The sequence below is a fragment of the Gobius niger genome, assembly GCF_951799975.1.
Source record: "Gobius niger genome assembly, chromosome: 1".
NCBI classification, from domain to species: Eukaryota; Metazoa; Chordata; class Actinopteri; order Gobiiformes; family Gobiidae; genus Gobius; species Gobius niger.
In genome coordinates this window covers 34,949,995-34,966,432 of record NC_136852.1, presented here as the reverse complement: position 1 = coordinate 34,966,432, position 16,438 = coordinate 34,949,995, and the positions used below count along the sequence as shown (strand labels likewise).

At 43.7% G+C, this 16,438-nt stretch overlaps 1 protein-coding gene across 1 annotated transcript in view; it reads right to left on the bottom strand.

Annotated features, from left to right (window-relative positions):
* Nucleotides 1-16,438, bottom strand: part of LOC306965741 (calpain-9) — a gene marked incomplete at its 5' end in the record, with an annotated part of 52,452 nt that overhangs the window by 32,746 nt on the left and 3,268 nt on the right. The window contains 6 exon segments of the mRNA XM_079560274.1: nucleotides 1,000-1,091; nucleotides 1,746-1,817; nucleotides 3,241-3,412; nucleotides 7,654-7,787; nucleotides 10,805-10,923; nucleotides 15,923-15,992. Of these exon segments, the coding sequence (XP_079416400.1) occupies nucleotides 1,000-1,091; nucleotides 1,746-1,817; nucleotides 3,241-3,412; nucleotides 7,654-7,787; nucleotides 10,805-10,923; nucleotides 15,923-15,992 (659 nt within the window).

Genomic DNA, 16,438 nt, shown 5'->3' with positions numbered 1-16,438 from the left:
GGATAGACAGACGTAAGGAAGGACAGACGTGAGGATGGACAGACGTGAGGATAGACAGACGTGAGGATGGACAGACGTGAGGATAGACAGACGTAAGGAAGGACAGACGTGAGGATGGACAGACGTAAGGAAGGACAGACGTGAGGATGGACAGACGTAAAGAAGGACAGACGTGAGGATGGACAGACGTGAGGATAGACAGACGTAAAGAAGGACAGACGTGAGGATGGACAGACGTAAGGAAGGACAGACGTGAGGATGGACAGACGTAAAGAAGGACAGACGTGAGGATGGACAGACGTGAGGATAGACAGACGTAAAGAAGGACAGACGTGAGGATGGACAGACGTGAGGATGGACAGACGTGAGGATAGACAGACGTAAAGAAGGACAGACGTGAGGATGGACAGACGTAAGGAAGGACAGACGTGAGGATGGACAGACGTAAGGAAGGACAGACGTGAGGATAGACAGACGTGAGGATAGACAGACGTGAGGATGGACAGACGTGAGGATAGACAGACGTGAGGATGGACAGACGTGAGGATGGACAGACGTGAGGATGGACAGATGTGAGGATGGACAGATGTGAGGATAGACAGACGTGAGGATAGACAGACGTGAGGATAGACAGACGTGAGGATAGACAGACGTGAGGATGGACAGACGTGAGGATAGACAGACGTGAGGAAGGACAGACGTGAGGATGGACAGACGTGAGGATGGACAGACGTGAGGATGAACAGATGTGAGGATGGACAGACGTGAGGATGGACAGACGTGAGGATGGACAGATGTGAGGATGGACAGATGTGAGGATAGACAGACGTGAGGATAGACAGACGTGAGGATAGACAGACGTGAGGATAGACAGACGTGAGGATGGACAGAAGTGAGGATGGACAGACGTGAGGATGGACAGACGTGAGGATAGACAGACGTGAGGATAGACAGACGTGAGGATAGACAGACGTGAGGATGGACAGTAGTAGATGGCACCTCTGAACGTCACTCCAAGGCCCCTCCCACTCTGTGTTGCCCCAGGGGTTGAGCAGCCGGACCAGGTCTACAGGGCCACGTGACGTCTCGACCTGCCGGACAGAGGAGAGTCACACATAAAAGCAACAGAAAACCTTCATGACACATAGAACTTAGCCTCTATTGTGAGAATTCTGAGAAAGGTGTTCAGCAGAAATAACATCCTCGTCTAGTGCTGTGTTTTGTAGCTTGTAATGTTGTTATACTTTAGCTTATTGTTTTACCAAAGACCCCCTCAGCTATTACAAATCAAATTACTGACTTTTTTCCTTTCTGGTTTTGAACCAGATTGAGTTGCTTCACAACTCATCTAAATCATTGATAGTGAACTAATTGTGCAGTAATACAGTATTAACAGTACAAAATCCCTGATTTGTGATGGAACTAATGGTGGTGTGTTTCGACAAGAAATAGCTTTATCTAAATGCATAGCATAAATAAATCTATTATTTTTGCAGGATGGGAGAGAGGGCCTGCTTCGTAAACATCCCAGAACAGGCTCTAGAGTAAAGACTGAACTAATGGAGACATTTTTCGCAGTGAATGTGTGAGCTGAGTATGATCAATATGTTATGTATTGCCAATAACGGAACCACACAAATCCCTAATGACTTGTCATTTGGCAACAAAGTATTGAACTAAAAATCTATTAAGCAAATATTACATAACATATTGTCTTTGAAATGCCAGGTGTGCGGTGTGAATACCTTCTCCACAGCAGTCAGGGAGTATGCATGTCGGAACATGATTCCCAGGTGGTTCCTCTGCTCTAAAGGGCCCTGCAACAGTAAGCATCAAAACACATTATTCACACAACAGCTCACTGACAGATAAACTAATAAAAGACCAATACTCTAAATCTGACATTTAAATTACATATCATCCAAAACATAAAGGCAAATGATATAGAATGACGTCAATAACCATAAAACAGATTCATCATTTTTTATCACATACTCATTTTTAACATGTACAGAGAGGAGATTGAAACTTTATGTGATGCGTGATATGAACGGAAGTGTTTTTATGATGCGAGTTAAGTAATGATGCTTTTTTTGCGCATTGTCCTGATCAAATAAATGCATTCGAATAAAAACTGGAACTGAAAATGGGGAAAACAGGGGAGCCCCCAATCATTACCGACATGCAAATACAGAAAGTGGCCACTTTCAAGTTTCTTGACTTTAACGTCTCAGCGGACTTAAAATGGATGAGCAATAGCTGGGAAATCCAAAAGAAAGCCTATCAAAGGCTTCACTCTCTGAAACAAGGTTGAACTTTTATCTTGCTGCTGTGAAAGTATCCGAACTTTTGGGGGAACTGTCTGATATGGAAGCCTGACTGCACAGAAAATAAGGTGTTGAATTGAATTGAAACACGTTCAGCATCCATAATTCTGGGGCATGAGGTGACATCTCTGTCTGAAATCTATAAGGACCAACTAAAAGGAAAGATCTAGAGATTTTAAATGACCCTTCTCATCCTGCGAACTGTTTATGTAGCCTCCTACTCTCAGGCAAAAGGCTCAGGAGAATTAAAACAAGTAAATCCAGATTCCACACTAGGTCTTACCCCAGTGCTGTTTGTCTCTCTAAACACCTCAGAACTGGCTCCAATGAAGACACAGCTTATGCAGTGTGTGAGTATGGTGATTATGTCATGTATTGCACTAAGTTACTACACGAATCTCTAATAACAAGTCATTTGACAATAAAGTATTGAATTGCATTGAATTAAAAATGTATTAACAGGCAAATATTTTAATATTGGCTTGTTTCTTTTTTATTATGTGTGCAGTTAACAGTTAGTTCTCTCTCTTTTCCTACTTTTGTTTTACACACTGAGAGGGGTTATTAGTGAAGTGACGAATGGCAGCTCTTATTATATTCACAAGACAACCGCAGAGCCTCACCCTAAAGGTCAGGACAGGACATGCTAATGCATGCTCTGCCATAATCCTCCCTCCAGTGTCATGCGATGAGACTCCACACTACAGCTCAATATAACTGCGTCTGCACAGAGACTGGCAACTAACACTCTTTGGTAGCTGTCTATGCTTTCGTTACAATTAAATAAGAAGCATATTTGCCAACAAACAGGTACATGCAAGCAATACAAAAACAAAAAACATCACTTCTTAAAGGGCTTTTAAAGACCACAATCTTCAAACCCATGCCTGTACCTGAACTTGACACACAGTACCTGGCAGTTTGCACAGTTGATGAGTGTTCCTTTGTTGAGCAGAGACCGAAGGAAGCTGAGCAGGTCCCTGGGCAGGTTGGTGATGTTCAGCACCTCAGCCACTCCTCCTGTCATGTCCACCATGGCCTCGTGTGGAAAGCCCATGTCCAGAGCCCGGTATCCTCCCTTCATCCTGCACAACGTAAATGTGTACAGACTCTTACAGTGGTCTGCAAAGGTTTGAGCACCCATGTAAATGTTCAGGATTTTCATTTATAAACCATTGGTTGTCTGGATAAAAAAATCTGTTCAATATATGATATAGGAGACAAACACAGTGATATTTGAGAAGTGAAATAAAGTTAATATGATTTATGGAAAGTGTGCAAAAATTATTTTGCACAAAATTAGGCATTAGTGCATAAATGTAGGCACTACAAAACAAACAATGAACTCACTGTTTCATGCATCCTCCTTTTGCAGAAACAACAGCCTCCAGTTCAGTCAGGTTTGATGGTTTCTGAGCATGGACAGCTTTAAATCACACCACAAATGTTCAATAATATTCAGGTCTGGGGACTGAGATGGCTGTTCCAGAACGTTGTACTTGTTCCTCTGCATGAGCCTTAGTAGATTCTGAGCAGTGTTTAGGGTCGGCGGCACAACTTCAACTTTGTCCTGATTCCTGGACATTGTTCTCCAGAATCTGCTGATATTGAGTGGAATCCTCATCTTTAACAAGAGTCCCAGTCCCTGCACTGGCCACACAGCCTCACAGCATGATGGAACCACCGCCACATTTTTACTGTTTTTCTTGGAATGCTGTGTTCTTTTTCTGTCATGCAGAACGGCCCTTGTTTTGCACAAATAACTCTATTCTAGTATCATCAGTCCACAGCACCTTATTCCAAAATGAAGCTGGCTTGTCCAAATGTGCTTTAGCAAACTTCAAGCCACACCATTTGTGGCATGTGCAGAGAAAAGGCTTTTCCGCATTACTCGTCCATACAGCATCTCCTTGTGTAAAGTGCGCTGAATAGTTGATGCACAGTGACATCATCTGCAGCAGGATGATGATGTAGGTCTTTGGAGCTGCTCTGTGGGTTGACTGTGACTGTTCTCACCATCCTGAGAGTTTTCTTGGTCTGACATTTCGGGCCTAAAGAAGAACTGTGCCTCTGGTCTTCCAGTTCCTAACAATGTTCCTCACAGTTTAAACTGAGAGCTTAAATCTCTGACACAGTTTTCTGTATCCTTCCCCTAAACCATGATGTTGAACAATCATTGTTTTCAGCTCATCTGAGAGTTGATTTGAGGCTCCCATGTTGCCGCTCTTCAGAGAAGATGCAAAGAGGAGAAACACTTACGATTGACCTCCTTAGATACCCTTTCTCCTGATTAGATTCCATAGATATGTCACAGGATGATAAATTTGCACGCAGCATTTTGCACATTTGATTTTATTTGTTTGTGTGTGCTTTTATTATGAAGTGTTTTTATCGCTGTGCATTGCTGTGCTTTTTATTTCCCGTTTTTAATCACCTGGACCCTCACACCTGTGGCAGACTGTTTTTAACCTAGTTTTTATCCAATGAGCGTGGCGGCTGGTGGCGGACAATGGGCTTTAATTGAACACTGAACCATTTGAAGAGAGAGGAGCGGGTAATGAAAAAGAGAGCACCGGCTGGCTTGGGCGAGGCACGGAGACGACTGAGAGCAGAAGCTGCACCTGGAGCGGCAGCAGCAGTAAAGCCAGAGTACCACAGCGGGAGGACCAGTCACGCCACCAACATCCAGTGAAGCCAGAGTATGCCAGCGGGAGGACCAGTCACTCACCAACATCCAGTGAGGCCAGAGTACGCCAGCGGGAGGACCAGTCACGCCACCAACATCCAGTGAAGCCAGAGTACGCCAGCGGGAGGACCAGTCACGCCACCAACATCCAGTGAAGCCAGAGTACGCCAGCGGGAGGACCAGTCACGCCACCAACATCCAGTGAAGCCAGAGTACCACAGCGGGAGGACCAGTCACGCCACCAACATCCAGTGAAGCCAGAGTACGCCAGCGGGAGGACCAGTCACGCCACCAACATCCAGTGAAGCCAGAGTACGCCAGCGGGAGGACCAGTCACGCCACCAACATCCAGTGAAGCCAGAGTACGACACTGATCACGGCAGGCGGGCAGAGTAACTCTGCCCCCGCGTGTAAGGTGTAAAAGGACAAATTACTGCCTTTGGCCTGTTTGCCTACAGAGACGCCAAGGAAAGGATGGTCGGAACGGGTCCAAACTCTGCTGGCCGCCCCCCCTCTCTACCTCTTGGGTCCTTTTTATTTATTTTTTTAACAAACTCTTTTTTTAAATTTTAACGTTTTGTTGTTCTGGCATCATCATTATTCACTGTTGTTTTTAGTTTCTGTAATAAATTATTTTTTAAACCTCTGTATTTGGTTGATTGCACTGCTTGCCTTGTTTTAAAGCAGTACTAAGTAACGTGTTTACCTTAATAAATCCTTCCCATAGTCCCTGTGGGGGTAATACAAGTGTTTATGGGATGATTGGAGGGTCTTTCATCTCCCCCTGGTGTCTCTGGACAGAAAACCATGTTTGCAACTTGACTGCCACCGGTGCGGAGAAAGCAATACACACTAATGGAATCACGAAGAAGAAGCTAACACGCTAACGGGCAAAGCTAACTGCGGGCTAACGTCACTTTAAACAGTATTTACAGCCAAGTTTGAGTGAAAAAAAATGTTTCCATTGTATAATTGGATGCACAGTAACCCTCTCTCCCTTCGCCTTCCCTGTCAGTGTAGTATTTACTCTCCAAGACAATAGTTAAAAAATCGTAACTTGCTACTACACCTGCAGTTGCGCTCTTTTAAAATACTAGGTGGCGTTGTCAAATTCAGGCACAGCTTACAGATATAAAAAAAATAAAGATGAGTGGGTCCGATTCAGCCCCATTCATTGAAAAAGGTTCCCGAGTCGTGTGTGAACCGTAATGGCTGCTCTGTCTCCCCCTCCGCAGCCTGTTCCTTAAAAAGGCAAACAGGCAGGAAGTCCTACCGTCGCGGGACGGGCGGAGCCTCCACAGAGCTCCAGAGCTTGATTGATAGACTCTGGACCCAGTCAATGTACTGAAAATGCTTCCAAATTTCGGGCTGATAAACAAAAAACAGCGTGGTTAAAAATATTTCACCTCCCCCAGCATGGTCACAGGGGTCACAGCGATTTTAGGAAAAAGAAAAACTCTTTGGAGCCAGACTTTTAAGCCGTTCTTTGGAGGTCGGAAGTCTCATTACAATCAATGCTCCCCAAGTGGCTCTTGGAGTCGCCCCTGGCCACCAGGGGGTGATATTACAGCAATGTCAGCTCCCCACCAGAAGGACCATGGAAAAGCGCGATCCTCGCCCATTGTTGGATTCACATGTGTATCGAGGTCAAGGGTCAACTGAGGCTACCAAACCAATTTTTAGTTTTAATAACTAGTGCTAAAGGTATTGAAATCAATAAAATGATAAGGGTGCCTAAATGTATGCACATGGCTAACTTTTGTTTAAATAATTCTTGCACAAATCATATAAACTTTATTTCACTTCTCAAATATCACTGTGTTTGTTTCTTATCCAGACAACCAATGATTTATAAAGGAAATTTATGAAACTTTTGCATACCACTATAAGCATGAGGGGCTCTTTCCGAAACCTCTTCCTCCTTCTCACTAGCTGAGTGGTTAGTGCTCGTGCCTCACAGCAAGAAGGTCCTGGGTTTGATTCCCGGATCATGTGGGCCTTTCATGTGGCGTTTTCATGTTTCTCCTCCCGTGTCTGGACGTGTTTCCTCCAGGTGCTCTGGTTTCACACCAAGTGAAAACATGCACAATAGGTAAATCCTCCAGCCAGGTGATTTTGACCATTAGCCTGGCTCCTTACGGGTTGCCCCGGCGGCATCAAAGGATGGGTCAAGTGCAGAGGACATGTTTCCCTATGGGGAATTTTGCCGGACGAAGGCCACTGGCCGAAACGTTGCATTAAATAAAGGAACACTGGTGTTGCATGTAGACAGTGTGCGAGAGATTTTTCCTGTTCTACCTATGGGGGAAATAATCTATACCTTAACCATAACCCTTCCTTTTCCTATGCACAAATACTCGAAATGTGCATTCCCACGAAGGAAAGGAAACAGACCAAGCGGTGAGGAGAAGTGTCTGATGAGCTCCTCCATGCCGACACAGCATTGCTGCAAACGAAACAGGTGTGTGTCACACCGAAGAGCAGTCTCAAGTGAAACACGCACCAAAACACTTCAGTTCCACGTTTACTTTGAAGCGCGCTCTCTGAAAGTGACTTTACAGAGTGTGGGAAGTGGGAAGGAGAAGGAAAGAGAATTGGTTTCAGAAAGAGCCGCGGGACTTGGACACAGGTGGGACTCACTTGGCGTAGGCCTTCTCCAGCAGCGAGCTCCAGAACTCCTGCTTCTCTGGGGAGCTCAGGTAGATGAGTTGGTTTTCACGTGTGGGCAGCAGATCGTCAATCCGCACCTCTACCCACTCGCCGTACTGCCAGAACTGCCAAAACATCACCACAGTCAAAAACATCACCACATGATGAGGAAACATCACCACACGATGAGAAAACAACACCACACGATGAGAAAACATCACCACCTAGTCAGAAAACATCACCACACAATGAGAAAACATCACCACCCGATGAGAAAACATCACCACCCAATCAGAAAACATCACCACACAATGAGAAAACATCACCACACGATGAGAAAACATCACCACCCAATCAGAAAACATCACTACCCAATCAGAAAACATCACTACACAATCAGAAAACATCACCACACAATGAGAAAACATCACCACCCGATGAGAAAACATCACCACCCAATCAGAAAACATCACCACACGATGAGAAAACATCACCACCCAATCAGAAAACATCACTACACAATCAGAAAACATCACCACACAATGAGAAAACATCACCACACGATGAGAAAACATCACCACACGATGAGAAAACATCACCACACGATGAGAAAACATCACCACATGATGAGAAAACATCACCACACAATCAGAAAACATCACGACCCAATCAGAAAAGATCACCACACGATGAGAAAAGATCACCACACGATGAGAAAACATCACCACCCAATCAGAAAACATCAATACACAATCAGAAAACATCACCACACGATGAGAAAACATCACCACCCAATCAGAAAACATCACCACACGATGAGAAAACATCACCACACGATGAGAAAACATCACCACACGATGAGAAAACATCACCACACGATGAGAAAACATCACCACATGATGAGAAAACATCACCACACAATCAGAAAACATCACCAACCAATCAGAAAAGATCACCACACGATGAGAAAAGATCACCACACGATGAGAAAACATCACCACCCAATCAGAAAACATCAATACACAATCAGAAAACATCACCACACGATGAGAAAACATCACCACACGATGAGAAAACATCACCACCCAATCAGAAAACATCACTACACAATCAGAAAACATCACCACACGATGAGAAAACATCACCACACGATGAGAAAACATCACCACACGATGAGAAAACATCACCACACGATGAGAAAACATCAATACACAATCAGAAAACATCACCACCCAATCAGAAAACATCACCACCCAATCAGAAAACATCACCACACAATGAGAAAACATCACCACCCGATGAGAAAACATCACCACCCAATCAGAAAACATCACCACACAATGAGAAAACATCACCACACGATGAGAAAACATCACCACCCAATCAGAAAACATCACTACCCAATCAGAAAACATCACTACACAATCAGAAAACATCACCACACAATGAGAAAACATCACCACCCGATGAGAAAACATCACCACCCAATCAGAAAACATCACCACACGATGAGAAAACATCACCACCCAATCAGAAAACATCACTACACAATCAGAAAACATCACCACACAATGAGAAAACATCACCACACGATGAGAAAACATCACCACAGGATGAGAAAACATCACCACACGATGAGAAAACATCACCACATGATGAGAAAACATCACCACACAATCAGAAAACATCACCACCCAATCAGAAAAGATCACCACACGATGAGAAAAGATCACCACACGATGAGAAAACATCACCACCCAATCAGAAAACATCAATACACAATCAGAAAACATCACCACACGATGAGAAAACATCACCACCCAATCAGAAAACATCACTACACAATCAGAAAACATCACCACACGATGAGAAAACATCACCACACGATGAGAAAACATCACCACACGATGAGAAAACATCACCACACGATGAGAAAACATCAATACACAATCAGAAAACATCACCACCCAATCAGAAAACATCACCACCCAATCAGAAAACATCACCACACAATCAGAAAACATCACCACACAATCAGAAAACATCACCACACGATGAGAAAACATCACCACACAATGAGAAAACATCACACACACAATCAGAAAACATCACCACACAATGAGAAAACATCACCACACAATCAGAAAACATCACCACACAATCAGAAAACATCCCCACACAATCAGAAAACATCACCACACAATCAGAAAACATCACCACCCGATCAGAAAACATCACCACACAATCAGAAAACATCACCACACAATCAGAAAACATCCCCACACAATCAGAAAACATCACCACACAATGAGAAAACATCACCACACAATCAGAAAACATCACCACACGATCAGAAAACATCACCACCCAATCAGAAAACATCACCACACAATGAGAAAACATCACCACACAATCAGAAAACATCACCACACAATCAGAAAACATCACCACACAATCAGAAAACATCACCACACAATCAGAAAACATCCCCACACGATGAGAAAACATCACCACACAATCAGAAAACATCACCACACGATCAGAAAACATCACCACCCAATCAGAAAACATCACCACACAATCAGAAAACATCACCACACAATCAGAAAACATCACCACACAATCAGAAAACATCCCCACACGATGAGAAAACATCCCCACACGATGAGAAAACATCACCACACAATCAGAAAACATCACCACACAATCAGCAAACATCCCCACACAATCAGAAAACATCACCACACAATGAGAAAACATCACCACACGATCAGAAAACATCACCACACAATCAGAAAACATCACCACACGATCAGAAAACATCACCACACAATCAGAAAACATCACCACATAATGAGAAAACATCACCACACGATGAGAAAACATCACCACCCAATCAGAAAACATCACCACCCAATCAGAAAACATCACCACCCAATCAGAAAACATCACCACACGATCAGAAAACATCACCACCCAATCAGAAAACATCACCACCCAATCAGAAAACATCACCACCCAATCAGAAAACATCACCACCCAATCAGAAAGCAAGCCTCCCACATCCACATGTTATAACTGACCAGCCAAAACATAAGCGTCTTAGTCTGCAGTGCTTTCAGAAGAGCAGTGTGGATGATACCTTGAAGGTGAAGCAGCCGCTGTAGTTCTCTGTGAAGTCCTGTCCTGGGGGAACCACCTTCTGGAAGAGCGTGTGGTGAATGGACAGCGAAGCGATGGCTGACAACAGCCAGCAGTCGTCTGAGGAGCACAGTCAGGTCACAAGCTTGATTTGGGTAATTCCTTTGGTTTCATGGGGTGTGAGGCCATTGTCATGGCAGTAAAATAAGAAAAGTTTATTGAATGGTCAAACATTTTTAAAATGGCATCCGCAACAGGAGAAAGTAATGTGTGAATATGAGAGACTATGACTAATACTTAGAATACTTTCAAGTTAATTTGCATAATGCTAATGCATAATGTTAAAATTATGAAGCTGAAATTTAATTATTGGGTACTGTGATGTATTCCTTTGATATCAAGAAAGTAGCTATAATTCTTAAAGTAACTGTACCTTAATACAGTTGCCCAAAATGAGTATTCTAAATACATATTCTAAATACATGAATTCAATTACTACCCAACACTGATTGTACATGGCCCCATCTTGAAATACACTCACACTGTTGTTCTATGTAATTGTTGTTGTCTTTATTAAATTTTATTTGAATCTTCTTTATGCATGCCCTTATAGTCTTTAAGTTTTATAGTTAATTATTTATCTAAGTTATGTGTTGCCTTAGTTTTGTGTTACCAGGGTACTTCTTAACGGTTTTGTGAGGAATACTATGGGGGTGTGGTGTTTCTCTAGTTTCTCGTGTTCCTTTTTCCTGATGTTGAAGTCGCTTGGTATTACTATGTCGACCACAATGGCTTTCCTCTGCTCTTTGTCACCACCACAATGTCCGGTTGGTTCATTACCATTCTGTCCGTCTGTATCTGGAAGTCCCACAGGATCTTGGCTCGGTCATTCTCGACCACCTTTGGAGGTGTTTCCCACTTTGACCTTGGGCAAGCTACTTGGTTATGGTGCTTCATGTAAACATTTCCTGCAGCATCTTACACCCTGCAGTTATGTGTTATGATTGTCTCATTGACCTCTTTGCACAGTCTACACCTGGGGGCTTGTCTGGTGGTCCGTCCTTCAGTCCAGCTCTGTCCAGCCATTGGTAGGATTTCTTCAGTTATGTTTGGGTGGTACATCCCGTGTAGGGGCTTGTCCTTCCATGACAGACACTCCCCAGACACCTCATCCTCTGTTCCCCATTGTCTGAGTCTTCCTTGAGTGTTAAAACAGCTCAGTCTTTGAAAGTTTTCAAATCTCTTTTGAAGGCCCATTTGTTTGCACGGGCCTTCGACACAAGCTGAGCAGGATTTTTTGGCGATTCTTGTTATTGCTTTACAGTTATGATTGTAATTTAACTGTGTATTTTTGATTTTGATGAATTTTGTCTTGCCTGTGTACAGCACTTTGGGCAGCGATGGTTATTTTAAATAAGCTTTATAAATAAACTTGACATGAACCTTAGCCAAACATTTAAAAGTCTCTTGATATGAAGTGAGACCAACTCATAAAGCTTAGAGTCCAATTGGAGTTCATTCCAGGAAAAGGGAGCAACAAAACTGAACGCCTTTTCCCCTGCTCAGTTCTGACTGATGGTTCAGACAACATGAGAAAGTGCTGAGATCGCATATTATTGACACATGAGCTCCTGGGCAGTATGTTGTCAGACAGATACTGAGGGAGGAGCCCTAGCATAGATTTGTAGATGAAGAGGTTTTAGCCTGCGCACAGACAAATAGGACCAGCCCACACATTCGTGCAGTATGCAACGATGTGCAAAGGCTTTTAGGATTGTAAATTAAAGGGACTATATGGAGTTTAAAAATGTTAGAATTAAGTATTTTCTTCCCCCTACATGTTCCAGCCATGTCCTAATGTGTAGAATGAGCTCAGACCTGTTCACCACAACTGCCTCTAAAATCCTGCACTGCCACTCAAATAGGTGTTGCTTCAGGTCCGAAGTGCCGTCATGCACAAGCTTAATATAGAAGGTGCAGTTACACGTATGACCTGCGGTGGCAGTAGTGAGTATAAAATGGCCAACTTGCATCTAGCCCCTTTAACATCAGGGCTCCAAGGTACACAGTGTCAAGAACGTGTACAGCCTCAGATGAAGCATGCATGTATAACACATCTCCATGATCTAACATTGTCAATTGAGCTCCGTTGTCAGGTGGGAGGGGTGAACACCTTTGAAACGATTTGGATCTGATTTTTGCTAGCGTTTGTTCGTGACGTATGTAATGCGCCCGAGTGAGTGAAGCGAGCCATGATAACTCTTGGGGTCATTCCTTGCACATTCCAAGGCTTCAATTTTAATTTCTGGATATTTGGGAGCCGAGGAAGCCCTGATTGAAGAGCTTTCCATAACTTCCGTATCCGCCGCCATTACCCAACTACACGCGTAAATCGGCGCAAATGCTTGACATCACCTATAAGCCCCGCCTCCCCTGCTCGCTGAATGGTAGGTAGAACGTCAACCGATGTAACGCGGCCACTGAGATCAGACCCAGACGTACATGTAGGGAAATGATAATTGACCGGAGTTTACGGACGGCTAAGGCCAGGCTACGGTGGTGCCTCTGCACTGTGAATTTCATTGCCATAGCAGACCTTGTTGCATACAAAGAGGGGCACAGTCTGCTGGAATGGCACTATTTGCTTGTATCAAAATCTTTGAATAAAGATAGTATAATTTTTTCTTTCTTTCTATAAATATGCTATTTTTACTGGAGTTGAAGACATTTTTGGCTTATTGGAAAATGAATAGCTCTTTTGAAACATAGTGATGCAAAATAAGAAATGGGCAGACCAATTCAACTTTACACATGGCATAAGGCTTTGTTTGGGAAAAATGGGAGCCTTTAAAATTTGAAATTGGTAGGTACTTAGAAAAGTAAAGCTGGATCAATCTAAACAGACATATAAAGAAAAAGATATCTTCAGACTGAGGGCCCTTGTCTGTGTGGGAACCACTGGGTCTTTCAACAGGACAACGCCACAGTTCACAATGCCCACAGGACAAAGGACTTCTTCCAGCAGAAAAACAACATTCTTTAGGACTGTTCTGTGTGTTTCCCTGATCTAAATCCAACTGAGAACCTTTAGGGATGGATGGAAAGGAAAGTTTACAAAAGTGGACAGTTCCAGACAGTAGATGCCCTTCGAGAGGCCGTCTTTCCCATTCACCTGGCAGTCCTGGTCCTCCATAAGACACACCCACCATTCATTCATACAGTTAGAGGTGTTGGCTTTCATCTCTTTGATAGGGAGACGCCATCTCCTCTTTCACTGGAAATCAGCAAATGCCCCATTGTGGACGCTTTGGACTAATGATGCTAAGCCTTTTTCTTAAAGTGGAAATAATACAGTACTCTGGGGTAACTGGTACTCATTTTAAAAGCTGTAGTTACCAGTTAGTGCCTTCTTTGAGACTTGGCTTGACTCCTTCATACTCCCTATTGTTCCCTTTTCCTTCCTTTTTGTTATTTTTTTCTTGAGGTTTAGTAGCATTCTTGTTCAATTGTTTGATTGGTTAGTGTAAGTTTATAAAAATCACATTGTACGGCACATTGTTTAAACTCTTACTGTTGAAAATCTTTTTACATCTTTTTCTACATAAAACATATGGCACATGTATGTGGGACATTGATATCGACATAACTAATACATCAATAAATAAATATCTCATCAGAGCACGGGTTGAGATCAGAAATGGAAAACAACCACTCCTATAACTCATTTGAAACATCTCGGAAACACCAATCTCAGTTTCTACAGGAGAATAAGCTGACGAAAATGTAAGCACTTTGATTGTGATATAAATGCTGCAAAGGTCCATCACTGTCATTTCTCTGACATGTTCGAAGAAACACTCCACTCTTAGTAACTCATAACTCAAGATTAAGTTGGTATACAACAGCAGCCAGTGCTTTCACCAGTACCTGAGGGCATCACTTACGTAGAGACACGAGGCGGGGTCGTGCTGTGCTACAAACAATCTTCACTCTCCTTTTCTTTACATTAACATCACGCGCAGGACAAACTGCAATCTATTATTCCCACTGTGACTTGAACACCGTCCATGTCCCAATATTGATGGTCCTGCCATAGTGCTAGAGCACGGGGGAATCTCTAGTGTAGTATGGTCTGTAGGAGTGCGCAGTAGACTAGTCTGTCCACTTCTACTGTGCCAGTATGAAGTTGAAGATTTCGCAGTGCGCCCCACCCATCTGCGCAAAAGTTTAATCTGCAATCTGATTTTAGAAACACAAGATCGACCCGTTGTGTTTTGCTGTTTGTACAAGTTGTCTTGAGTAGTGGACTTAATGTTTAGAACACATCTGTTCTGAAACATATCCCAGAGCAACAGAAAAAATGTCATGCGATTAGCAATTTAATCTTTAATAGCAGCAGCTTAACAAGTGTCTCCCCTGCTCGGTAAATTGTATTCATCCATCCATCCCTTTTCTTCCGCTTTATCCGGGGCCGGGTCATGGGGGCAGCAGTCTCAGCAGAGATGCCCAAACTTCCCGGTCCACACACACCTCCTCCAGCTGTTCTGGGGGGACCCCGAGGCGACACCAGGCCAGCTCGGAGACATAGTCCCACCAGCGTGTCCTGGGTCTTCCACGAGGCCTTGTCCCACTAGGACATGCCTGGAACACCTCCTGCGGGAGGCGACCAGGAGGCATCCGAAACAGATGCCCGAGCCACCTCAGCTGGCTCCTTTCGACGTGAAGGAGCAGCGACTCTACTCCGAGCTCCTCCCGGGTAACTGAGCTCCTCAACCAATCTCGGAGGGTGCGCCCAGCCACCCTGCGAAGGAAACTCATTTCGGCCGCCTGTATTCGCGATCTTGTCCTTTCGGTCATGACCCAAATCTCATGACCATAGGTGAGGGTGGGAACGTAGATCGAACGGTAAATCGAGAGCTTTGCCCCGACTCAGCTCCCTCTTCACCACGACAGACCGATACAGCGACCGCATCACTGCTGACGCCGCACCGATCCGTCTGTCCATCTCACGCTCCATCCGCCCATCACTCGTGAACAAGACCCCGAGATACTTGAACTCCTCCACTTGAGGTAGAGGAGTTCAAATTGTATTCATAGAAATGTTGTATGGTGTACTCACTGAGTTTGCCCTGGATGATGTCCAAGTGGGATGCTCCATTGACGATGAACTGAGGAGAGGTACACAGCTCCTGGAGAGAGACAGATGAGGGTGAGAAGGAAACATAATCAGAGAGAGGCCAACGGTGTGAGCACTAGTTAAATGTATACTTTGCTCTTTTTATGTACTTTGCATGTATGTATCTATATTGTGTTTTGTAAATTGCTGAATCTTCTTTAGGCTGGCTTTGACATCTGCCAAAGGAACTACCGATGAAAATTAGCTTTCTCTGCTAACTAAGGCATATTTACATTGTATAATGTTGCTTAGTGTGCACTGTCCCTTTTCAAATAAATAAATAAAAAAACAAGCCCAGGCCATGATGCTGCAGTGCACCACCATGTTTTACTGATGAGGTGGTATGATTTGAATCATGAGCAGTTCCTCTCTTTCTCCATACTCTTCTCTACCCGTCACTCTGGTACAAGTGGATCTTTGTCTCATCTGTCCTAGGATGTTGTTCCGGAATTGTAAAGG